This window comes from Filicampus tigris, chromosome 1 (assembly GCF_054856515.1).
Source record: "Filicampus tigris isolate MCC_2025a chromosome 1, RoL_Ftig_1.0, whole genome shotgun sequence".
NCBI classification, from domain to species: Eukaryota; Metazoa; Chordata; class Actinopteri; order Syngnathiformes; family Syngnathidae; genus Filicampus; species Filicampus tigris.
The window spans coordinates 11273540-11301272 of NC_141217.1; the positions used below are offsets into that span (position 1 = coordinate 11273540).

A 27733-nucleotide genomic window follows, 5' to 3' on the forward strand; every position below is an offset into this window, starting at 1 on the left:
TGGCAGAGTGATTGGGAATTGACAAAAAATATGGTTTCGTAATGGCCACAATCTGACCTGGAAATTTCCTTTTTTTTCCTTTATCCCATTTACCTTGCATGATCACTGTTGCAAACATTCCTTGTGGCACATTTTTAATTCTTACCTAAAGTGACTCTTTTGTTTATTTGTTTTCGCCATAATCTTGTATTGATGAATAATTTCGATAACCGATTAATAGGCTGATTATTTTAAATAAATATATATTGAATAACTTTGTTTTCGGTCCTTGAGTGCTTACAACAGCAAAGGTATGAATTACAGACAGAATTATACAAGACAGTGTCGTTAAAGCGGAAGTCAACCCAAACATATTTTTTTCAAGAATATGTTCTCAGCAGGCCCACTAGTTGAGACAAGGTATTCTGATAAATAATGCATTTGTGGAATAAGAGTTAACCCACTTGCTTTTAGCCATCTCAGGGGGCAGCCATTTTGTCACTTCTGTCGACTGAAAATTACATCACAAGTACTCTTGGCTCAGGTAACGACCAATCATGGCTCAGCTTCAGAAAACAGGTCAGCTGATTTTTCAAACACTATAATGCACACTAAGCATAACTATACATCTGATTAACGTATATGTATTTACAGACATTGCATCTAACTGGGCATATTACAGGATAAAGAAGGATGTCATTCGCACAGAGTAACATTCTGTGTGCCGTGCATGCCCGTTAATTCCTGCCCAAACCTACTGAACAGCGTTTACTGTTTCATGAGTAAGATTATATCGCAGTTTAATTGGCAAAACTCCATCTGATTATTATTATTTTGAAAAGACTCAATATTTGCCGATTAATTGGTCGGGCTCTACATTGGATCATACTGTATTTAAAATATTCATGTGGAGAACCCAAATATTCTCTTTGGAGGCTGAAGTCTGGTGGTCAATCAATGTGTCGAATCTTTCACTACTACTTATTCCACTTCTTGAGTTCCATTTATTCTTGTAGATACCTGTGCCACGAGGCAAGAAAACAGCAATTAATGTAAATAAAAAATGCTGCATCAGTTAATTCAAGTTACCTGACTCTGTCCATTGTTCTCAAAGAGGATGACTCAGTATTCTTCAGACCAGGTTACATTTGGTGCTTTTAAGTAAAGTGAAGCCTTTTAAGTCTCACCGATTATTTTCTTAAAGCCACGCAGCTGTTCCAATCTTTTAAGTTCTTTTTAGATTGTGGGTGTGGAAATGATTTTTGTGTCTTTATGAAACAGTAGCTGTGAGCTTTACTCATGAAGGTTTACTCTTTAGTTACACTAGATTTTTAAAGTGATCCCTGATCAGAATGACTCAAGTTTGTTTTTTAATGACATGCCTTCCTGGAAGCTGATGGTTCACCACTCTTCTTCCAGGTTTTTCTAAAGTTGTATAGCTCTTAACCCAATACCAATAATAATCTCCTTTAGATTTTTGTTGTTGTTGTTTGGATTTATGTGTTCCATTTATTTCTTCTTGTGAAACAGAGTCACATGTTTTCCATTACCATAGAATATGTCTTCCAACTTTGCTGCAGCTCGGATTAAAAAACTTGCCAGTAGAATTAATCACTCCAGTAATTATCCAGTTGGGAGGCTCCTACCTATTTGCTTAGGTGACATTTTTCTTTCTCAACACTTCGCTGACGTTGGGTTATGATTAAATATAACCGAGAAGCCTGTCAAAGTGGAGGTAGGCCTGCATACTGTAAATCCCGCTCTGCTTCAGTGAACCGAGGCGGCATGTGGTTCCTCACTTTTCCTCTGCTGTCACCAACACTCGAGGGCCACCATCAGATGCCCGAGCGCCTCCAAGCTCCGCTGCACAAATCCCCACTTCCCGTCATCCAGTTGGCTACCCTACCTGGTGCTCTTGTGTGGTCCACGTCCAAGCAGACTAGATGACAAGTAATCACATGGCCTGTCTTTATGATATTAAGAAGTGCAATTGGTGTCACTTTTTTTTCAGTTGACTAGATTTTTTTTATTTTGGAGGGGTGTTGGGGGGTGTTGGGGCGGTGATAAAACAAAGTGATTTAAAGATGACTTTTTTGTGCATTTCCAGTTCAACTTTGTTTCTCTTTTTTTGGGGTGTTTTTAGCTTTCACACTCCCAGTAGAAATCCTTGTTAGTTTCTTTTTTTTTTTTTTCTGGCTGCTGCTTTTACTGCTCCCGTAGCTTTGCAAGCAGTGGCACTCTTCATAAAGCAAGTATGTGAAAATTGTTTAATCATTTAACTTTTAATATTTTTCTTTGTTTTCTTTGGCTTCTTATTCCCAGAATTTAGTTTCCTTGTTTTGTATGAGAATTACTGCTCCTTAATCTAATAAACCTTTATTATTTTTTACATTTAAGAAAAGTTGTGAAACGATGTCATAGAGTCAAACACATTATAAATATGTTTTTAAATATAGTAACCACAGAGGAACTCAAGCTACAATACCATGATGTTTTGGGTAATGACTATCACATTGTGATGATATGATGATATCACTGTGCAATCATCAGTATCGTATTGGTGTGTCTTCAATCACACACAAAATAAAAGAAAACCAGTAAATTAACATACTAAATAAGTAAAAACACAATATGTATAGTACCACATTTCCAGTTTTTTTCTTTTCAATTAAGATTAACGGCATAAGACAAATGAGTTGTTACTGTAAACAAATTGTAATTGTTTTCACAGTAGTTACTGTATATATTGCAGTTTGACATTTATAACTCACTCCCAGACATTTTCAGACCCTCTTTTACCCTAACATTTGAAAAAAAATTGAGAAAAATATAAATCAATTCCTGGGATTGAATGGCTGGACTGTGAAAAGACAAGTAAATTAATCAATGGCAGTGAATGAGTTAAGTGGACAAGGCATAATAAAACTATTTGCCATTGTTCCGTATGCAGTATTGACAACACGTGCATCAAAAAGTGCTCTACTGCACATGCTGTACTTCATTGGACTGCGACAGGGCTGGTCGGTTCACACTGTCTAGTGAGAGAATATGATACATCGCAGCAATAGCAATATTTTGTCATACCCCTATTTGTAATAAAGCAAGTCCCCAACATGGCCCCCATTTTTGTGGATTGTACTGAATCAAAAAATACCCTTTTCCGGACCACCATACCGCTGGAAAATAGTTTGGTGCTTCGACATTTTTTTCCCAATCTCCTGCCTCCAAAATTCCCATAGATGCACGATTGTTGATGTTGATGCTTATTGCAGTGGCTTTGCATGGATTCAACGCTTATATTCAGCTTAGAGCACACAAACAAATCCATATCCACACTCATCCAGTGACACAGGCGCACACGCATATGCGCTCGCACAGTGATATGGAGTCAAGCCGACAGGCCGTCGAACCCTTTTTGTTCGACATTACCCGTAGCCAGTCTTGCAGAGAGCATTTGTCATGACCAATCAGAAGGGCCAGTGGAGTTTGTTATTGGAGCTCCCATTTTGAGAGCGGGGGTGCCAGGACGCTCCGCGGTAGGTCACGCTGACAAAGTCCTGGCTTGTGTGTGCATCGTAGAGCAAGTGTGTGGCACACTATTCATATCGGACCTCTATCCCTCATTCTCTTGAAGCAGAACAGATCCTCTGGATAAACTCACACACCAGGAGAATCATGCTCCTCCCCCTGAATTATGGACATACGCACATGCACATTTATCACTATCGTCTCTGCTCCTTTCATTATGTCATTTCTCCTGTCTTGATCTAAAGCTGAGTTCAATACGTAGTGCAAAAAAATGTGTTTTTCCTCTTGATTGTACGAACCCGACCCCCCACCCCTTCATCAACGCCAGTGCAAATGAATCTCCTGGATTTTACTGACTACTTTGGGATCTGGAAAGGAAATTTGGAACTAAAGAAGGCAAATTAATCTGCCTAATGATTGCACAAGAGAAGCAGTGTACAGTAAACCTTTTTCAGTCACATGGACAGTAGCAGCGCATAGTATTGAAATATTATAAATACGCAGAAGTGAATGGCCAACTGTTCATGAAAAAACAGATACTATACTAGTATAAACAACTGAATGTGAACAGCAGCAACAATATCAGTATCATCAGTAGTGTATTAAAAAGATGTGCAGTCTGTAAATAATTGGTTGATTTGCAGTATGAAGTTGTGAATGAAATTAAGAGTAGTATTAACTATCAGCACTGGAGTGACAACTATACATATTCTCGGGGTGTGCGTCACGCCACAAAAGACAATTGGATTTGTTTCTTGGTATGTGATATACGCCACGATTCAACGATGTAATCATTTTAAAATGTAACGATTCAATTTGGTTTAATTACGTGGGATTACGATACAATTCTATATGGTACAGCTGTAGCTTTATCATGTTTATTAATATGCAGCAATATGTCAAAGCTCCCCAAAGCACACACTATACAAGTTAATTAAATTCAAAGATATCATCTGCAACATCAAATTGATTTGTACCAATTTATACCTGGTATGTATCTCTCATAAAAGACGATTCGATACGATTCAAGGATGCAATGGTTTTAAAATGTAACCATTCGATTCAGTTCGTCATATCAAAAGCAATTTTATGATTCAAATTGCTTTTTGTTACTCCCTTAATATGAAAAATCAATATACAGTATGAATACGGAATAAATCTGTATTGTGCATACTGTACATTCAAATGAGAATGTAAAAAAGAGCAAGAATAGGCAACGGCAATGTGGTGACCAGACATGAATTAACAATAAAAATGATTTTTTGAAATAAATAAATAAATAAAATGCCTCAGAATTTTTCACTATGATTGATATTCATTTTATTTTTTATTTCTTTTCGTATTTACATTGTAGTTTTTCTCATCAGGCAGTTTCCTATTTGATGTCCATAAACAGAGAGAGGAAAAACATGTCCGAATAATAAAACTAATCCCTTAAGTGTATAGAAGACCAACACATCTCAGACGATTCTTTCTTTTCATTGTTTACCTCTGCAATGGCATTAACTGGCCATCAACATAACAATCTTTTTTTTTTTTATGAGAATTCATATCAGAGTGACGTTCATCAAAATCTGAGAGGCCTTTAAGACTAAAACTAGGAATATGTTCTCATACTCCTCATAAAATAAATGTGTTAGAGTTCTTACAATATATATTTATATACACATATATATATATTTTTTTTTTTAATACATATATATTTATTTATTTATTTATACATATACATTCTACTCTATCAGGTTCCTAATCTGAACAAACACTGCTTGAAATCCTTTTGTGACTAGCAACACTTAGACACATGTTTTCTTTTGCCTGTTTTTATATTTTGTGTTTGTGATATGCAGAAAGGAGGACCAAGTGGTAGTAATTTGAAGTAAAAAAAGCCTCCATCTGGTCATGGAATCACAAAAAATGTCACCCTATTCTGCGCTCAAGTCCTCTTAGAACCTGCCAAAGTGGAGGACTCCAGACTGATCCTAAATGGTGGCATTTTGCTTCTACAATTTGAGATTTGAAATTTGAAATTTGAATTTTTCATTTACTTGCAACTGCGCAACCAGATTTAAATGACTATTCTTGAATTTTTTTTTTTGGTTGATAAACTTCTGCTCCACACTTCAGTCCATTTATCATCAATATAGTGAAAATGGGTGGGATAAATGTTTACTTTGCAAGTCAACGTACAGTGCGTGCCCCTAAATGTTCTACTTGCACACCTAAAATGTCAGATTGAGCCACTGTGCTCCTGTAAAAAAAAAGTTAGTCTAGAGCCTTGTCAAAAGCCAACATTTGCTTTTTTTCTCTCACAAAAATCAGGATATTCTGATTATGGCGGCTCTACTGTCTCAATTATATCACAAACAGATTACCCTTTTCTGGCAACTTGCTGTTTGGGTGTTTTTGATTGATGCAGGCATCCCAGCACAGAGATGCAGAAATGAGGTCTTGTAAAGGAAGAAAGGAAGAAAGGAAGAGAGGCTGAGTGCAAGCTTATTGTGCAACATGTGTTTATGTGTCCGACACAGGAGGGCAGTCTTTCAACACTTCCCTCCGCCTGTGGAGCAAATCTCCCTACTGGTTGGATGTACTGCTGTTGCTGGAAGACCTCCTCTTACAATGGCTACGAGTGTAAATTGCTCACTTGTTCTTCATAAAATGTTTTTTTTTTCTCCAACGGGTGATCGTAACCACTTTCTTCTCGTTTGCTTTCAATTTCAATTTACTTTGCCTGAAAACACTCTATGTGGGTCATTTTCATATAATTTGAGTTATAAAGGTAAAGACACTTGTTCAATAAAAGAATTCTAAACAATGAAAACTTTTGTTTGTGAAGACCAACTTTATTCAATAATAAAACAAAATCAGCAGTCAACTTGAAGGCAAAACTTTAGTCATGTGTATTAAAAATCAATAGCATTTAACTTTGAATAATTGACAAATTAATCATGTAACTTAACAGCCTAGAAATAGATTGATCAAAGAACACCCATCCTTTAGAATCTAAGAGGTTCTGCAGCAATCTTATCCGACTCCAATTCTGCCAAAGGTTTGTTGATGGAATCCATTCACAAAGCAAAGTGTGGTGGTCCACTGAAATACACTCCTTGCATCACGGTAACGACAACAGCGAATAACGGTATGGATGTAAACATCTTCATAGCAACCATGTGAGTGACACAGTTTAGTTACCCTTCAAACTCTGTAGATACTAGTCAATCAATGTCCCTAAATAATCATTAAAGCCTCTACACGCGTGTCTCTTTACATAATAACGGTAAAGATGTACATTTGTTGTCAAGAATTCATACATATGTCTGAAATAACATAATCATTTTTGCTCCCTGCTTATTGTGTGAATACAAAATGGAAGCCACATCCTGGCACTTTAGATCACAGATCCCTCTGGTGTATCGCAACAACATCACTCCATTGAGTGGTATTAATGGCATAGAAGGCTCGAGTGAAATAGGACCATAGGTAAAAGAGCCCACCCAAAAAAATCCTCCTGACACGAAGATGCATTTGCATTATTTTTCGTAGAAAAGGCATGTTAAGCAAAATGGCAAAATTTCCATATAGAAAAAAACGCCTTTCATTTTTCAGAAAACAAGATGCAAATCAGGAAATTTAATTTCAGAGACGTAAGAAAACATTACAAAAAAAGTGTGAAAACCGTCACTTTAGAACATTGTTTTTTGTTTTTTTAGAAACAATTGCCTTTTGAATTATGACAATTGCCAATAGTTCGCATATCAGTAAAACTAATTGATTTTCCAAATGAATGTCCAAATGAAATTCAGTATTCCATCGCTACCATTATTGGTCATTGGAAATGACTCACAGCCTACATAATGTACAATTGTACAATTGACAAAAGTATGTGAACCATTTGCAATTACGTGGAATTCTGCACAAATTGGTCATAAAATGTGATTTTATTGAGCACAAGATGTAAGCATTCACAGTGTAGCAAGTTAAAAAAAAAGCATGTGAACTTTTGCGTTCAATTACTGATAGAGCAGGAATACAGTATTTCACAAAACAAGTCTCACGTTTTTGTTAATATTTGATTAGATCTATTCATGGGGCAACACTGAAAATCATACACATTCAGGGCACCAAATTAACTTTCTTTTTTCTTGTTTCTTTTTTTTTATTTTAACTACATTGCACCTAACCTGAAATTTTAGTTGTGTAAATGTTCACATTTCCACTAATTTTCACTATGACAATGATAAAAGGGCTGGAAAAAGTGTGGAGCAGGAGTTTGTCGGCAACAAAAAAATATTCAAGAATAAAAAATAAAAACAAACCTGCAAATGTACTTGTCACTCATGCGCGCGTCAATGAAAAATGTACTTGCACTGTCTTAAATTTGGTTTGGCAAAATGCCACCATTTAGGGGCAGTTTGGAGCCCTGACATTGTTAGAATGTAAAATAGTCTGTGTACAGCTGCTTTAATAATAAGGTAAATTTACTGTCCCCTCAGATAAACTCAGCCTACAGCCATGCATGTCACCGGGCGCTGGCAACCAAAGTGAGTACACCTCTTAGTGAAAATGTCCAAATTCTGCCATAAGTGCCAGTAGCTTGAGTGGCCACCATTATTTTTGAGGACAGCCTTCACACTTTTGGATATGGAGTTCACTATGCAGAGCCTGACAGCAGGTTGCCACTCAATGATGACCTAAATTGAATCATGCCGTCCGTGCCTCACCGTTTCAATCGGGTTATTTAAATGCAATGGTTAACTCTCACCGCTCAAGCCATGTAAACGGGTTATTCCGAACGACTCCGAAATCGTAACTTCGACCTTAACCCGAATATTGACTGCATGTAAACATAATCAACGAACTGTAGGAACCTGTCCTGTTAAACCGCCGTATGGCCACCATTCTGCTGTCAATCCCATTGCCCATGTCATATTTTTGTAAAGCAATCATTCTTTTTTTTCAGCTGCTGAGACAGTTCGTTGCCATGAGGTGCCATAATGAACTTCCAGTGACCCGTTGGTGTCCCATTCAGTTGTTCATTGACTTCTGTGCTTTGGGTCGTGTCCTGTTGCGTCACCCATCATCATTTGAGCTCCAGTTTGTGGACAAATGGTCTTAAGTTCTATAGCAAAGTGTCTTGATAAACTTGGAAATTAATGACTCCCGTCCCCTCCACCGTAATTCACGGTTGGGATGAGGTTTCGATGTTTGTGTGCTGTTCATTGTACACCACAAAACCACATATAGCATTGTGTGTTTTTTTCAAACAACTCAACTTTGGTTTCATCTCTCTACAATATATATTCAAACCTACCGGGTCATTTCAGGGCTTGCAAACTTTCAGTCATGCCGCAGTGCGGTTTTCTGGACAGTCATACACTAGCTTCCTTTTTAGTGTCCTCATGTCTTGATTATTGTTTGATGTTTTCCTTGTTGTTGATTAGACAATGGAGATTTCTGTAAGTCTTTAATGGTAAGACTCTTTATCGTCAATGAGCATTCTATGCAAGTGTCTTGTTTACAATGAGTGGTAAGAGTGCACAACTTTTTTGTCTCATCTCCATTAAAGCTTTTATCGATACAATATGTCTGCAAGGCTTTGCAGCTTCATGCATAGAGCATTTTGTGTGGTTAATGGTATCCGCATAGATTTCAATCAAGTGCGACTTGGTTTACTTCGGGCAATGCTTCTTGAGAGTAACAAACTTTTAAAAAAAAGGGTTCCATAGGGCAGGGCAGCTTTAACTAACAATTCTGATCAGGTCATATTAATTAAACTGCAGGTTGGTTGATTCTCCAATTTTTCTCCAAAAAGCGTTTGGAAAAGTCATTAGCCGAAGGTGTTCACATACTTTATTCCACCCTGCATTGTAAATGTTGAAATGGTGTGTTCAACAAAAGCATGAAAATATAGAATTGTTTTGTGTGGTATTACTAATTCCTTCCACCTTTTCTTTCATGCCATATTGTAGCAGCATGGACACTACTTGTGTCCATAGACAAATGAATGCATGGCAAAGTTCTGGCAGCACTGCTGTTTTTGAAGTCTGTCGGCCAGTTCCCCTCACCTCCACCCAGCATCTCCATAAAAATCGCCACCACCCCCTGGCTGGAGCTTCTATTAATCATCCTGTCAGTCCAGCAACACAGACATGCTACCAGCTCAGCTATAAACATTGCAACAAAATAAATAAATAACATAGCCGTTCACTGACACTGGAGCTAAAAAGGAGGAGAAAATGAAAGTGTGACGCAAGGAAGCGGCCCGTGCTTGTTTGTTTGCTACTCGCCTTCAGTCTGCCCGAGTGTGAATGGGTCTTGATTGTGTTGCACTCAAATGAGTCATTGGGGTGCCAGCTCTTACCAAATTATTATACAGCAATTTCCTTCAGTTATATGAATACTTATGATTTATACATTTATTTGTGTTTTCTATATTTTTTTTTTCCAGATTTGTTTCCGATTTTTGTTTGTTTCCAAGCGTAACTCAAAAGGTTGTGCACAACTGGATGTAGTGTGAACTCAGTGATGGATTGACTTTATCATCATTCAGATTCAGAATGATGGATAATCAACTCCAAAAGCTGTCTAGAATTCACCTGATGACAATTTGAGACAATATATCAAATGAATTCAATAATTACCGATTTACACCACATTCAGTGCCTAACAAATGTATTGAACACGAACACAATAAACAGTATGTTCAATATCATCACTACCCTAAGACAGTGGTTCACAATCAGTGTGCTGCGGCACATTAGATCATCAGGTGTGTTTAGGGAAATTATCTAATTTAACTTTTTTTCATTTTATTTTCTCAGAAAAATTTTGAATTTCAACGAAGAATACATTTTAGTCCTCTCTCTATGCTAGCGTCACAGAGTGACAGACAGAACAATAAAAATCTCTTTCACTAGCTGGCATAAGGTCAAATGAACCTGTGTTTCCACCTGTTGTTGTTGATACAACAGACCAAAAGCTTTGTGGTCGACCCAATAGGTCCAGATTCCCCACTGAGTACATACGTTTATATGTAAATTGTGATGAGCTCACTATTTCAAAAATATTTTTGTTCAATGATGTGTTGCAAAATGTTTCAAATGTAAAATACTGTATGTGTCTTGGCTCTTAGCTCTTATATTATATTAGAACAGTATATATATATATATATATATATATATATATATATATATATATATATATATATATATATATATATATATATATATTAGTGCTGTCAAATTATTTAAAATTTTTAACTAATTAATCTAAAATATTTTCCATAATTAATCACAATTAATCGTATTTTCCAACTACAATTTTTTACAAAGCTTGGAACTGTTATATACTTGAGTAAAATCTTGGAATTAATGCAGAAAGAAATACAAGTATATTTCCATTCAAAGACTGTTCTAATAGCTTTCTTTGATCCTTATTTTATCCTTGAATTTTAATTTGCCTGTGCAAAGTGTGCAAATTATTTTGGATTTCTCCAATGAGCTGTCAAGCAACTTTATTTTAAAGTAAAACTACGTAAAATTCCGTCTTTGCGACATTGACTCTCCTCTAAGTTTGGCTACACAGTGAGCAGAGGTCAGCTGCTACAGGAAATAAATAAAATTGAGTTAAATGAGTTCATTTTTTTAGTGCATTATTACATTTAAATTAATCTACATAGTTAATGCTTTAATTTTATATATATATATACCTGCATATAAATAAATGTGGTCTTTTTTGTTTGGGGGAGGTTGTTCAATCAGTAATGTGTCAATGATGTACATCCATCCATCTATCCATTTTCTACAGAGTTTGTCCTCATTGGGGCTGCAGGTGAGCGACAACCTATCCCAGTTGACTTCAGGCGAGAGGCGGAGTCACCCCTGTAATACTTTTGAAAAGCTACTGGTGACCAAATGACACCATATCACTCAGTAGCGAGGTACTTCACTGGGTGTAAGCATGCTGCTCTATGAGGTTAAGTTGTAGTCATTTGTTGTGATTTGCAGAAATCCCTTTTTGGATTGAGCTTGTGCATACCTTTGGCTGTGTAAGCACAAAGACTGCTCCCTTAAGGCTTGAAGCTATTTAGGTTTAAGCCCATAACGCTTCTGCATCAACCTTCCTAAACGTGGTTCTGGTTCCTCTGAATTGGAATGATCTCAGAAATTGTCTCCAAAGGCAATATGAGATGACCCTTACCATTCCTTTTGCTGAGCATTGTCATTGTTTCATGTGTGCGTGGGGGTCCTGTAGCTGCACTTACGTCACACCCCCCACAGGCCGTATAATGATCAAGCCTGTTTCTGTTGACTGTGGGATCAGGAGCTCTACACAATGTCACTATGTTCAACATGCCCATTGTTATGAGTTTTGGTTTTTTAAACCCAATAGCAGTCTACTGGTGTTTGATTTCATGGTTAACAAACAGACTTATCTGTTTTTCGTAGAGGAATAAGTGTTGGTCGCACAGTTGAATGGTAGCAGTGTGACATGGGGGACCAAATCCCAGTTCAGATCTTTACAGACGGCGAGAACAGGAGGAGGGAGAACCAGGTGCTGGTGAATTTGTAAGGGATGCTGACGGTGTGGCAGCCAAGCCGACCTCCCCAGTCTTCACCCGCTGCCATGCCAGGCGGGTGTCAAATGGATGCTTGTGGGCTTGGCCCCTTCTACTGGATCTGTCCGCAGTTGTTAATGATAACACGCGTCGATAACCGGCCTCGCCACTTGATGCTGCCCACATGAGACTCTTGTGGAGCCTGCCAAGGCGTGCGTGTGTGTGCATGTGTGCGGACATCATTTGGTGCTAAAACCCCTCCACGTTATGCACATACTGGACTTAGTCTGCATGGTGGCACTCGCTTTAATCTCACTTTTAATTGTGTGATAATCACAGATTACTCTTACTAAGTATGATCTTCTCTGGCATTTTAACAAGATGATTGGGTGAAATATATTTGTAGCTCCGGTATTATTTTAACCCAGCCATTTTAATTAGATATATGATAGGCCACTTAAATCTTCCACATAGAAGTATTTTTTTTTTTTTTTTTTGCTCTTTGAAAGATTTAATAACAATAATATAATTATACATTAGTAATATTATCATTAGTATTGTTGTTTATATTATATTGTTTTCAATATTGGAATTATAATATATTATGCAACAATGACGACTAATAATAATAATTCTAATAATAATTATTATTAACTATAATAATAATTATAAAACAATGAGTGTATTATACTACTGTGTATATTATTATTATAAACGTAATTACTCCTTTGTGATTGATTTTCGTCTGCTTTTTTTAGATCAAGATTTTCCAACAAATGTCAGTAAAATTCCGTTTTCATGCCACGAAAAATGAAGGCAAATATTTTAATGCTGCTCTATACAATCAGATTTTCCAGCGTTTTCTGACGTTTGTACTTGACTGTGTAATATCCTAATTGAGTTAAAGAATTCAGCCACGATAAAAAGGGGGGAAAGAATGGGAATGTTTATTTTATTTATTTCATTTTTATTTTATTTTAGTTTTACCGAATTGAAAAAATAACTTAATGTCAGTATGAGCACAAATAGCGATTTTTGTTTTGTAGCAATATGGGTGCCTATAATGTTACAACTACTTAGTCTGCGTGGTTGTGATTTTTTTTTTTTTTTTAATCATCCTTGGAAAAAAAGGCCTGAGGCCGTGTCGGCCTTTCCAATCTCTACATGTATTTGATCCAAATAAGAATTTGACAGCGATTTTAGCACGAAGTATTTGTGCGCGCGCTCGCATATGTCCGAATTTGTGTGTGTGTGTGTGTGTGTGTGTGTGTGTGTGTGTGTGTGTGTGTGTGTGTGTGTGTGTGTGTGTGTGTGCGCGCATGCTGTGTGCTCTTTGGCTGACTTGTAAAATATGACAGGCCATTTTCAAACCCAAAGATTAACATTGTGATTCCCAGTGTCCCAGCAGACAGCGTGATTGATTACATCATATTATATTAAGGTCATTTCGACATCAGGGTAATTTTCAACTAGAGCCTCCAGGCCATAATTTTAATGTGCATTTGTTTGGCGCTGCTGTCGCTCGCTCGCTCGCTCGCTCGTTCGTCTCATCTATGGGAAATAGATGGCGACATTAACGAGCGATTAATTAAAAACAACAACATTAATGATGATAGCACCGGCTGCTTTGCCTTTTGAAAAATGATCTAGGCCTATTTCACACTCGGACTTCACGTTGAAGAGCCAGTCTTATCAATTGAATAGTTTTGTTAGTGTTGGCCGATATGTATTTTTTTAATATACCAAATGTGCCCTCTCCAAAATGCTCCTAAATTTAACGTGAGAATTATTTCACATTCACAACAATCACTCTTCAATATTACGATATTTGGACTTTGTTATTTACATATTTTCTAAATGCCCTTTTTCCGAGATCATGGTTAAATGAATAAAAATAAATAAATAAATACATAAATACATAGTAGCTTGGCTGGATAAAAATTTTTTAACAAGAAGTGAAATCGAAAGAATTTTGTGCAACAAATAATATAAGACAATGCCAGTCAGAGATCAGACATGGAGTTTGCCTTTCATGTTTGTTTAAAACGAGTGCCATTAGAGTTCCAAAGAAAAGGAAAGCTCCTGCAGTCCAGCGTGTGCGGGTGTGCGTGTGTGCGCGTGCCTGTTGGTGTGCGTGCGTGCGTGCGTGGGTGCGCTCGCGCGTTCACGTGCGTATCGTGTATACGAGTGTGTTTGTGCACGTGCGTTTTTGTGCGGTTTATGCATGCATTGTTCTCAAGTCTCCATATTTACGTGCTGCAGCACAAATGGGCTCTGGACGTGCGCACGCGCACATCCATTGCCCCATAAACGCTCGACTCCTGTGATGCACGCCCGCCCGCCCGGGAGCGCAACTCATGTGCGGGCCTTTGCACTGGGCGTCTCACATGTCCAATGTGCGCCGATGTTATCTGCATTCAGTCTATAATCCAGAAACCCGGAGCCTTTTCCACCGCGGATCAAGCTTCGGTTTCGCTGTGTGTGGGAGTGTGCTCGTGCGTGTGTGTGCGGGTGTGTGCATGTGTTTTTGAGAGAGAGAGAGAGAGAGAGAGAGAGAGAGAGAGAGAGAGTGCGTGCGTGTGTGTGCGCGCGTGTGGCTGTGTGCGTGTACGTCACCACAGTCTTGACCGCACTAATTCGCAGCGAAAAAACTTACTTCCCTCCCCCTCCTTCCCCAACACGCACACCACGATAGTACACGATGTTGTATTTAGTGCACTCATTTGTTGTATTGCTTTTACAATCTCTAATTTAATTCGGGCCCACGCACGGATTGGTTTTCTTATTGGGGGCGGCTGGGGGGGGGGGGGGCTGGGGTCCAAAAACATTTCAAGCTTTGCAAACAGGTTTATAATGGCGGAATATGTTTTTTTTTTTTTTTTAACTTCAGTGCTCCTGAGTGTTATACTTGCATCAGAAAGCCAATAAACCTATACGCCCATGTAAATCACGATTCTAAATACATGAAGTTCGATATTTTCAGGATTGTCGAGGCCTTACGGGAAGTTTTTTTTCTTTCCATCGGGACCCCAAATTCCTGGCTGTGAAACGCAGGTTGTCGGCCATTTTGTTTTCAATTTGCTATTAGGGGTGGGGTATTTGGGACCATTTCCAAGGCTGTAACCAATCGAATAATAACTATTATTGTTATTATTACAATTAGGCATAATCATTATGATGACTAAGATTATGAAAGCCCTCACAAAAGGTTGCTTTGTTGTCGTACTCAATATGGGATTTTTCTTCGTTTTCTTTCTTCTTCTTCTTCTTCTTGTTTTCCTTGTTTTTCTTCTTCTTCTCATTATTATCATTATTATTATTATTACTATTATTATTATTTAAAAAATATATTTTTTGTGGGTGCTTTAATTGTTTTCCTAATAAATTAACACTCATTGTTTTTGCAAAATCTGAACGGTCCCGTTATAAAATGTATAACTATAGCGTGATAAAAGTGTGAGTGTGCAAGTGTTTTCATGAAAGTCTACACTCTCCAGGCTAATTAATAAGAGCAATAAGAGCTGGCCACGACACCTCTCTTCCCGGGACACAGCCAGCTTGCTCACTCCGACCTGCCTCTTCCTTCCGCCCTTCCTTCCTTCCTTTCTACCTTCCTGTCAAAATGAAATGAGGAAACATTATTCGGTCCAGGCGAGGGTCGAAGTGGGGTGCGACCATTTTCTAGCCAGAGTAATTAACCGTTAATTGAACGTCATTTGTCCAAACTAATGCAATAGAAACATGTTGGGTTCATGGGCCTGGTCTACAAGTATGAGTGCAGCACACACACACACACACACACACACACACACACACACACACACACACACGCACACACACCCACACGCACACACACACACACACACACACACACACACACACACACACAAACACACACACACGCACAGACACACGCACGCACGCACCCCCCCCCACACACACGCACGCACCCCCGCACACACACACACACACACACATTCGCTCGCACACACGCACGCGCACGCGTACGCACACGACTAAGTTCGTTTGTTCTTTTATTCAGTATTTGTCTGTGAGGCTGACCTAATCGATCTCAAGCCAATCGATCAAGACAATGGCTCATTCTTACTCCCACGCATGTTTCCTCGCCCACTAAAGGGCTCAAATTACAAAACCTTTGCACACCACATTAATTATGATTTGTTTGTCGACCTGGCTTTCTAAATAGTTTTGCATTGTGCTTTAACAAGCAGAACACTTTGTGAGTGCTTGTTTCGCCAAATAAGTTGCTGAAACAATTCGAAAAAGCTGGTAAACATATTACAAAATTGATACTTTTTTCATATAGTGTCAGTGAAAATTCAACATTTAAAAAAATAATAATGTTGGATGTCATAGTGTACCTAATATTGTGACCATATACGATGTTACAAAACAGAGGAAAATATCACACAACCGCCCCCCACCAATATTCCAAGACAGGCTCCCTAGAGTACCCAACAAATATATGCTAATTGCTAATGATTATTATTATTGATTAATGATTACCGTCTGCATTTCACGTCCATTCGAAACATCCCCGGGCAATTTTTGCGCAATGCGTTTGAGACCTTTTCTGATGAGACTGTGGGTATTCCTACTCATAATCCATGAGTAATGTCAAGTTGCTAAAATAGATTATTATTATTGTTATTATTATTATTATTATCATTATTGTTGTTGTTGTAGTTGTTGTTGTTGTTGTGTACCTTTTAATATACCTTTTAATATTACTACTATTTGTTATTATTATTATTATTATTATTATTATTATTATTATTATCATCGTTATTATTTATTATAAAAATCTTTGCATAATGCATTTGGTGTGTTGTGGTTAGTGAGCAGTGAATGGATGTGTGCGCCATCCAGCAGACTGCAGTCGCTCCATCATCGCAGATCTTTAATAGGCTCCAACACAGAGCCGCCTTTATTTAGCCAAAACCAGACGGAAACCATTCCCATATGACATGTAGGCTACAGGCCCAGGCACCATGTGGAGCCCGGCCCACCGCGCTCGGGTTCAAATGCACGCTGACAGACCTTTCTCACATTTTGCTATACATGGAACAATCGAAAAATAAACAATAACAACAATAAGAGCTTTGCATGTCAAAATATGATCAGAATTCCACTTCCGTCATGGATGCAACTCGGGAGAAAAAAAGACATTCTGCATTCCATTCTACATTTTGTCATATTTGAAGTTCAACATTACCTGTACTTTGGGACCCAGTCGAAGCCAAATAGTGCCTGCAGTACACAAACAACAAACACACATGCAGACAGGTGCAGAGTCATGCTTACAAAGCGTGCAGTCCATTTCCCTTGCATGCACCTTCTTTTTTTTTTCTTTTTTTTTTTTTTTTACTGTATTAATTTTCGATTTTATGTATTACTGTACTTGCGTCAAACCAACTACTGTGAAGCTCACAGAATTTTGGGTTTAGAGGAGGAGGAGGGGGCATGCATGCGTCAAACAGCTGCTGGCTGCTGCATTGCTACACACACGCACAAGAAATTAGCGGAGGTCCATTCAATAACAAACACTTTTCGTTGTTGCCAGATTTGATTGTCAACCAGTCTGCAAAATAATGAACACAAGCTCGTGTTAATAAAACGATGAATTACACGAAATAATAATAATAATAATAATAATAATAATAATAATAATAATAATAATAATAATAATAATAATAATAATAATAATAATAATGGACTTCTTACCTGGCGGCGTGCACGGGCCGGCTGCAGAGGAGCACGTCGCCGCCTTGAGTTAAATGCAAGTGGGTGCTGGCAGCAACGGAGCTGGGTGGGCTGGGAGCTGGGGCTGAGTGGGGGTGTGGGGGAAGAAGGTGCGAGTGTGAGGAGAGAGCAGCATGTGGAGGAGGAGGTAGAGGAGGAGGGAAAGAGATAAGTGATCTAAAGGGGAGACGATAGGACAAAAAAAAAGTGATGATGATGAATACATTGGAAAGTTTTTTGGCCCCAGCGAGGGTGTCAGATTGAATGGGGCTGTGCGCATGTGCGAAGGTGTCCAAACTGACAATGCTGGTGAGATGAAGATAGTGTTGTTGCTGCTTCTGGGCTCACGGTGGACGACGAGAGGAATCTACAAGGCGACAAGATGAGATCCAAGGCGAGGGCGAGAAAACTGGCCAAAAGTAGGTCCCGCTTTTTTTGGTCTTTTCCTTCCCGGTTTGAAAAAAAAAAGAAGGAAAAAAAAAGTAGCGCTACTTGCACGTCCCTGTCCGGTGTCATAGCGCGGAGATGGGGCGCGAAACTCTGGCAACACTGCTAAACTTTTTGGGGACGCTACGTTGCGGCTGCTCGGGCTAGTTTGTGTGCACTTTGCGGTGTTTGCTTCCCTGCGCAAAACTTTGACGCCGGTGCTTCACTGCGCTCGTGATTGCAGCTTTCAGATTCGCTCCTTCCTCTAGCTCGAGGTTTTTGCTTTATTGGTTCCTGGAAGTTACGCGAAACTTACCGAAATGCATGCGAATGTTCTTCTTGTAAGTAGAGCCGTTCCAAGTCTTGTGAAATCACATCATTCCCAACTCGTGTAATAGTGGGCGCTGTGGTGCTGTCCCACGGCAATGGCCATTTCCTTCCCGAGGCGTGCATTTTATTTTATTTTATTTTTTTTTAAAGGGCGGTGGGGGGTTAAATATTTTGTGCCTCTTTCGTTTTGCAACACTCGGTGTGCATGCATGCACCCCCCCCTTTTTTTTTTTTACCCGGAGGGAACCCCCCCCGCCCTCCCATCCCCGAGGGAGAGTCAATCAATAAGTGCAAAGAGAGATGTAAACAAGCACAAATTTCTGTTTTGATATTTGGCGTTGCAGATCGACCTTGCTTATCGTTGTTTTATGTAGCCTATATTACTTTCTATTCTTTCTCGAGGCTCGGATACTTTATCCGCTTGTTTCCTTGCACCCTTTGTGATCATTTTATTCACGCGACTCATTAAGAAGGTGATGACCCAATAATGATGATGATGATGATATACAGTAAGTGGCCTAATTGTGTAGGCCTGCTGGCAACCACTCAGTGTCTTTGTGAGATTGTATTTCAACGCATATGCACACGCCCCAAATTTAAGAAAAATATAATTATGCATCCTTGTACTTAATGTTGGCATATTATTTCAAATGCTGAATTTTTAAATGTTTATCATTCTTGACAGGCCTCGATATACCTTATAACATTGTCAGACTGTAATAGCCAATTAACGGCATTTGATGTTTCCCTCGATGACTTAATTTTGCGGAGCGTTATACATTTAATCCAATACTGTAAAAAAATACATACAACAAACGTAATGTTGATTTTTTTCCAGTTTTTTTTTTTAATGTTATAAGTGAAGATTATTTTCCGGTTTACCCACAGACCGTGATAAATCGTTACCCATATTTTCTTAAGGCCACATTCTTCCTTGTTGTCGTATTAAGACACTTTTGAAGTTTTAAGACACAAAGAAAAAGGAAATTGCTAATTGGTCTGCTTGCTTAAACGTGTCGGTCAGAGCGCTCCTTGCAAACAGTGTGCACTTGGTCCTGATCTGCAAACAGCCCGAGTTGATAGTCTGTTGATCCTGGTGCTAATGAACACAAATACCAGGCTTTGGGCAGCCCTCCTTCCACAGACCCCCGATCAGCAAGAATAGACAGCGAACATGGCAAACAAAAGGCCATTTTCCGGAGCGCAACTATTGAATGGGACATGTTGAATAGTCAGTTGCGCATGTACCGTGCGTGCACATGTGTGTGACTTGCTAAATCTTTTTATTTTGAAGCAATTTATTTTTTTGAACGAAAGTCCCTCCATAGATGCATCCTCAAGCTAAAGGCCGTGATCCTCCGGAAACAGCTGCCTCCACGTGCGTGTGTGTGCGTGTGTAGATTAAATGCATTTATTGATCCTCACACACACACGCACACACACCTCCACGCACACACACACACTCTGTGTGTGTGTGTGTATATATATATATATATATATATATATATATATATATATATATATATATATATATATATATATATATATATATATATATATATATATATATATACATATATATATATATATATATATATATATATACATACTATTACATACTATACTATGTATTACATATTACATAATATATATATATATATATATATATATATATATATATATTGTTAGTTAGTGTGTGTACAGATACATTGACACACACATATGAAATATTTACAATAGAGCATTAAAATGCCTATGAATAAAACACGCACACACACGCACACACACACACAATTTATACACACCTGAAGGAAATAAACAGGAAAGTGTTCAATGACTGTGGCTGCAACTTAACAATCATTACTGTTTGGCAATATAGCTTGCTTTGTTGCGGAGTCTGTCAGTAGTACCTTAAGTAGCTAAAAATACATTTAGAATGTTTCGTGTTGTCCTGCGTTTACAGGCCTGGGTGTTATCCACCACTTTCTCAAAGTCAGCTGGGATAGGCTACAGCTCACCCGTGACTCTAAAGAGGACAAGTGCCATTGAAAATGCAGATTGATGTCTTGTGTTTTGTGCGTGTTTGCATGTGTGCTGAATGTGCACAAAACTCCCCCCCCCCATCGCCCTCACACTTTGTGACACTTTTTGCATACTATTACCTGATTGTTTTAAGCACAGTATTACTGTAGGTGTAGCTGCTGTCTTGAACTTCGCTCATTTGACGATTGTTTTGACAGGAGTAAGGCCACAACGCTTTAAAATTCAGTGTTGAATCCTGGCTGAAGACTCCCATCTCTCACTTGCTCATGTGCCTCACTTCAAAGTCCACACACGCACACAAACACACGTTTCACGCGTTGTTGAGTGAAGGGGGATTTGGCATGGATTTTTTTGGTCAGTAATGTAACAAGTCACTTTGATTTGCAAATTATGTTTTATTTGATCAGCTTGTGGTCATCGTCATTATAGTGTTGGATTTCACTGGTTATATTGTCAGAATGAAAACCAAAAGTACATATGATGCTGCATTCATGCTTGATATCACGCTGCGTCTTTGTAAACATTGGAGTCATTTAGTTAGGATCGAGCAGTGTTTCCCAACCTTTATTGAGCCAAGGCACACATTTTAAATTAGACAAATCTCACGGCACACCACCAAACAAAAATGTTCAATAAGTAGGAATACTAAAAAAAAAAAAAAAAAAAAAATGATGATCTCATCTCCGTTTACTCATTGACTTACTTGATCTGAAGTCTGAGCCTGTTTAGTTGAACACAAAGCTGATATAGGCTACTTGAACAAAGCCACGACTTATTCCATGGCAACAGGTTGATACACACGGTTATTGTACCTTCTGCCGACTAAAGGAAGAACATTTAATTGTTCTGCCTGTCACCATACATTGCTGGCAGAGACAGATGAAAAGAGATTTATTTTGTAATCAATGAATAATAATTACCCAACCAAACAAACAGGCTGCCTGAAAAGCAAGCACGTTCATTTTATTTGTCCCCCTGAACTACTGACAAGTTTGGCTTATCTCTGCATCAGTGCTCGCTTGGACCTTATTGCACCAAACCTTTTATATTGTAGTTTGATTTATTTTAGTTTTTTTGGTTGGGGCGCATGTTCCTCATCCTGTCACATCTGCTCATGTTATGTTGAGCTGATTGTGGACTTTGAGGCCTAAAGGCTACTTCCCAAATGTGTTTCCAGAGGATTTCTAAAAAAAAAAAAAAAAAATCTGTTTCCATGTCTGCTTAATAAAATCTCCTTCACCGCATACACACTTGTTGTGTTCTGATCTGTTGGATCATATTAAACCTCACAATGATTTTGCCACTTTGTAACTTCTCAAAGGGAAACTTTTTTTTCTTAAATTTGAGTTAAGTTTTTGTCGCAGTTCCAGTTAGTCCAAAGTCAATCTAGTGTCTGGTTCTGTAGCATATGGTCTTCATTTAATTCACATAAAGTGATACAAATACAGATGAATTGCTTTATGTAACCATAACTGTAGATGGATTGAAAGAGCAGACTCTTCCAACTATAAGTAAATGTGCAGGTCTCATTTCTACTCTCGCTTTTGTATAAGCTTTTGTGGTCTCCTTCAATTTTGGCTGAATTACTACAGAGAACAATTTCTAATATGAGAGAATGATGACTCACCTGCTCTCAATTCTGGCTCTGCATTTATTAGAATAGTATATTTTTAGTTGCTTTTACAACTGTTCTGCTCTTACTCATACCCTGATGTTGTTTGTCTCCAGGAAAATACTTCCATAGTGATTCAGTCACTCTTCTTTTAATGGTGCTGCTGCTTCGCCCACGATAGATTTGGGGGACTCTAAACTGGTCACACATGTACCGTTTTAAATGTAAGAAAAACAAAACCAAAAAACACTTGAGACAATACAGTAATGTCTGAATAACAAGTACATCCACAAAATATCAAGAGTAGAGATGTAATACAAAAATTCTGGCATTCATTTCACAATACTGTATGCTCATTATTGGTGGTATAAGACTGCACTACAACATACTGAGAGCTGTTTTAAAAAATAGTGGTGCCTTTGAGTTTTTTGTGTTTCATACCGTCATTCATCTGTTTTTTTTTTTTTTTTTTTTGCTTTGAATTGCAAGGTAACATTTTAGACACTAGTACCGCATGAAGGCAGTGAACTCAAGTCACTTAACAACAAGCAACAGTTTGGTAGATGGTGAGCAAGAAGCTTCAAACTGTTAAATTAAACGGTCAAACTAAACATAAAACAAAGAGAATTACATCATGTGAATTGAAAACAATCACAGAGATTTGGCTTGGGAAAGGACATTCAGCTAAATGCTATGGACAATGGAAAAATCAATAGACGGGATAACAAATAGCCTCTATGTGGCATTGTTAAAGCTTTCAGCAACACATATTTGAACACATCGAGCGCAGCAACACATAAAGACAAACAATATATATATATATTTTTTTCCTTTTAAAAAAAAAACTACTACTAATATTTCTGCAGCTTATTTAGTCACTTACAGTACTTGTGAATCTCTTTTAGGTTCTGCATGTCTGTATTATACTGCCCCCGGAAGAGGAATTATATAATCATGATGCCATAAGGAATTATGTAATCATGATGTGCAAACTGTTTGTTTAAATTCCATTTAATTACATCTTGTAAAGTGTAATATCATAGAAGGATGGTTTCCTTACATAAAAACAACTTATTACAACATTGTTGGGTTTTTTTTGGTGGGAAAGGCTGGAACTGATTAATGCCATTGCCATTCATTTCAAGGCCCCGCTGTATTTTGACTTTTATGTGCAGTAGTAATATAATCAATTGGAATATTGTGGCAACTCTATTATTGTATATATTGTTTTGCAGGTGCACCAAATGTTGTGATGAGTGTTGGTTAAATGCTTTTTTAAATATGTTCCCTGTCATGTATCATTAAGTGATGAATGGGACTGATGATCCCAATGATGGTTCGAAAACATTTCAGCTGTCCATTTTGTGGTGACGTTTAATTGCACATTCAAAGTAATGTGCCAATATGCTGAGTGAGTGAACACACACGTAAACACACGCAACACGCACACACCTTAGAGTCGACAGATTTAGAGGGAATGATAGGATTTAACCTCGATCAATCACAAACTGGAAAGGTTGAGTGTAAATGTCATCCAAACAGCAGGAGTTGGTAATGTTGCATGGTTACGTGTGTGTGTGTGTGCATGCGTGCGTGCGTGTGTGCGTGCACATGTGCATGTGTGTGTGTTGGTGATGGAGGTCCTGTCACGGCTCTGACTCTTGTTCAGTGTGGCACAACGATGGGTGGGCACCACCTACACGAACACACACTCTTCCTTCTGCAGTCTGGTGCAGTTGCAAGTTGTATGTTGAGTTGACATGCAAATACCATGAACCATTAAGCTCTTGCACATGGCCCCAAATCCCATTCATTCCACTGATACGCTGACCTCACATTATCCAGTTGGCAAATATTCCTCCTCCCCGCCTTGCTCCATGACCTCATCTGCCGTGTTTGTGAAAACATCATTTGGCAGTTTCAGATATTTCCCTGATGTTTTCTTTAGTGCCCCCCCCCAACCTTCAGTTTGGCAAATGGGCCAGACTCTGTTAAAAATAGCCGAAAAGCATTCAATGAACACTATGTGGTGATTCAAGATAATGATGAGCAATTTCTCTGCCTGGCAGTTTACTATCTACTATCTAGCAGCTTTAGGCTAAGAATACAACACTTCTGTGAGTGTCATACCACACGAAATAGCTCTTCACTTCCAGGGTGCACTGATTATGGCAAAGTTTCTCTCTCTCTCTCTCTCTCTCTCTCCTTCTCTGTGAGTATCTGGCATGGGTTTTGCACCACCCACTGTGAAGCGGTGTGCGCTGTTTGCCAGACGAGGGGCGAATGTGTGGAGTCCTAATGAGCTTGTTGTAGGAGCCCTCATGATTCCCTCCACGTCGCGGTGTCCCGGGGTTTCTTAGCATTGTGACTGGTCTTATCTGGGTCTAATCCCGATTTGTTTGGTATTAGCCAGGTCACTTTTACCCTCTTTCTCCCATTTTCTCTTTTATTTCTTCATTTGTCCTGACTCTGCTCTTTTCATTTGATCCTCAATCCCCTGTGCCCAGTGGCACGATCTCTCTGTCTCGAAAAATATTTGTGTAGTTGAAAATGTTTGACTTGTTTTGTAGGGACTTGTTTTTCTCTTGTCTGTGACCGGTGTAAATCCAGAACTACCAGAAGTAATTCAAACAAAATCCCTCATTTTTTGTAACCCTTGTCCTCATTAGGGTCACTGTAAAGTATCCCAGTAACCTTTCGAAATTAGCTGGAATATACCCTGGACTGATCGTCAGCCAAGCTCAGGGCACATATAGACACATGACGAATCACACTGACATTTGTACCTATGGATAATTCAACCTTCACTTAGCCTACCATCCATGTTTTTGGAATGTGGGAGGAAGCCTGATTACCTGGAGAAAACACACCCCAGCACGGGCTGAACGTCCAGTCTCCACATAGCAAGGCCAGAGTTGAGTTCAAACCACAAACTTCAGAACTGTGAGGCAAACATGCTAACCGCTGTCATCGTGCTGCCATCCCCCCAAAAAATTTAATAAATATTGATGTCGTTCTGGATAGTGAATTCACGAATATTACACATTTGACAAGTATCGGAAGTTGTGAGCTATTTTAAAATGTCCTTTATCGCCACCGACAAGACTAGAATGGAGTGACTGCAATTTATGACCATTTTAATTTACATTCTGTCCCAAGCCTGTCAACATGCCTTTAAGCAAGATGACGAACTCCCAATTGATGGAAGCATTTGTAAGTATGCATCCGCCTAAAAACTTCCCCCCCAACTCTCTACAGCTCTTACTCAGCTCGGCATGGCTTCACTCACTATTATTGTTTTTCCATTGGGAACACCGGATTAGGTGCTATTTCTTTTACCTGGTGCATTGCCGAGGTTCCTGACGAGTTGATACCACACTGCTGACGTGAACTGCTTCTCATTGATTGATTGGTTGATGGGTTTTTTTGGGGGGTTTTTTGCCGTTATCGCTGCTTCATTGTAACGTTTCACGGATGAATGGATTTTTAGCAATTTTTTTCAATGCTCGGTATATCCAGGACTTACACTGGAATCTAAATGTGGTCACCCTTTCTCTAACAGTTAATAGTCAAATCAACATCAATTAAAAAAAATGAATAAATATGTAACACATGAATAAAAAAAATAAATTATGTAAAACAGCTATGTATGCAGTGTCGTGCAATAGTTCAGTGTCGTACAAGTATATCAGCAGAATGTTAATACATACATTGTCATTATACTCCACAGTATCTTCTTTCGTGCAGTGGCTAGTCCACTTGCAAATAAAAGTTGACTCCCTTAAGCCTGTTTCACACTGAGTGATGAAGCTGAACACGACTCAAGTGGACCATTGCGATAAAATTACAGTTGGCCACTCTTAGCCACACACCGAACAATTAAACACCGCACGTCTGCTGACAAACTGCAACTGAAAAACTTTGACTCTGTATCAAGTTTTGAGGGTTCACATTCAATTTACTGTACTTAAGCAAATGGCCACAAAGAAGAGGAAACGGCAAAAACAATCAAAAACAAATTGGCCAGCTAGGTATCGCTTATGCTGAAAAAATGTTTCTGTTTCATAAAAGCTCATCCATGTGGCTGTTCCAGCTGCGACTTTGTGAAACCGTTTACCGGTGATTCACGTTTTGAATTGCAGCAAAACTAGTGGCCGACAGTCGGCACCGGACGGAAGCTGGTGTGCGTTTATTGTGAGCAACAGTCAGATAAAACCGGACACAATCGTTCTACTCAATTTTTTTTGTTTGATAATGTGTCCCATTCGGACTGGTGTGTTCAATGCTGCATCCTTTTTTGCAGTTTGCATCTAAACTATTTTGGAGTGGAAAATCAACCATGCCGCCGCCGCCTATCCTGAGCAAGTAGGATCGAGTTGATACTGTGCAGTGGAAAATCAGTAGAGGTGGGCATTTTACAAAATTTTGCTGGTCCGTCATTCGTCATCTGTCAGCGGCCAGGGTAGCCGTCCGTCATTCGTCAGTCCGTCATTTTTCGTGACGAACTGAACTGTATTCGTCAGTCCGTCAGAAGTTTGTTGGTCCGTCAGTCGGTCCCCCACAAAAACGTCACTAAAACGGGCATCCACCAATGACAGACGTAACGGTCTGTCAGTGACGGACGTGGTTAGTAGTGATGATTACATTGAAAGATGAAAACCCACTTCATTTCTCCGTCCGTCTATTTTATAAGGTGTCCCGTCAATCGTAAGCAAAACGGGCGTCTGTCAGTGACGGACCGGTCCGTCAGTCTGACTGAATGCCCACCTCTGAAAATCAGCATCTACTTTATCTCCACTCACTTTGTGCACGTTAGAAATCTATCATTGTATGTGTAGCATGTTCAGTGTATCAAAGTGTTAATTGCATTATGAATATATTTTCACGTTGAGTTTTGTGTTGTTCTTGTGGATGAAGATTTTCTCAGACTCTGGCGTAGAGAAAAATATGTTTTCCAAAATACCCGTGTACGTGTAGACATGTCCTCAGTCACAGCCTGGCACTGTTGATGATGCTCATCCTGTCCAGATATGATAAGCAGACAAACTGCCCTCCCCTGGGCTGTTTGTCTGTCTGCCCCTTAAATAGCCCACAGTGTGTGAAGGCAGCATGGCTCTCAACTCCCTCAGCCTCCATTCCCTTTCATCGAGCCGCCAGTTCAAAGCCTTGGCTCCATCTTCACTTCTATCTCTTCTGCTTTTCTTTCCCTCCCTCTTCACTATCGTTCTCACCGGGTTTCATCATTACCGCAAAGATGGGCTCGCTGTGTCTCATTAGAGCGGATTAGAGACATCTCCGCGTCTCACAAGGGCCGAGTGGGATGTTTCTGTTCTCCGGCCATCACCCCCAGCCCCTTTTCTCTCACAGATCAGGTTCTTTGATTTGGGCAGATAAAGACCTCTTTCATGTCGACGCGGACGGTTAGCGATTACACTGTCAGGCCCGTCGTTTTGGTCGGTTTGACAAATTTGTCGCTCAGGGTGGGGCGGTTGCGG

The 27733-nt window shown here is 39.0% G+C and overlaps 1 protein-coding gene and 1 long non-coding RNA gene across 3 annotated transcripts in view; one reads left to right on the plus strand and one right to left on the minus strand.

Moving 5' to 3' along the window:
* Positions 1-16978: 16978 nt before the first annotated feature.
* LOC147152747 (uncharacterized) lies at positions 16979-18581 on the minus strand. Its single transcript, XR_015089622.1, has 3 exons — positions 18130-18581; positions 17810-18004; positions 16979-17666 (listed from the first exon to the last, which is right to left on the minus strand). It is a non-coding gene; the product is annotated as an uncharacterized LOC147152747 (long non-coding RNA).
* Positions 17934-27733, plus strand: part of prdm16 (PR domain containing 16) — a 203326-nt gene continuing 193526 nt past the window's right edge. For both annotated transcript variants that reach the window (XM_086052153.1, XM_086052147.1), the window contains exon 1: positions 17934-18246. In XM_086052153.1, coding sequence (XP_085908279.1) covers positions 18210-18246 — 37 coding nt within the window. In that variant the 5' untranslated portion in view covers positions 17934-18209. The remainder of the gene's footprint in view (positions 18247-27733) is intronic.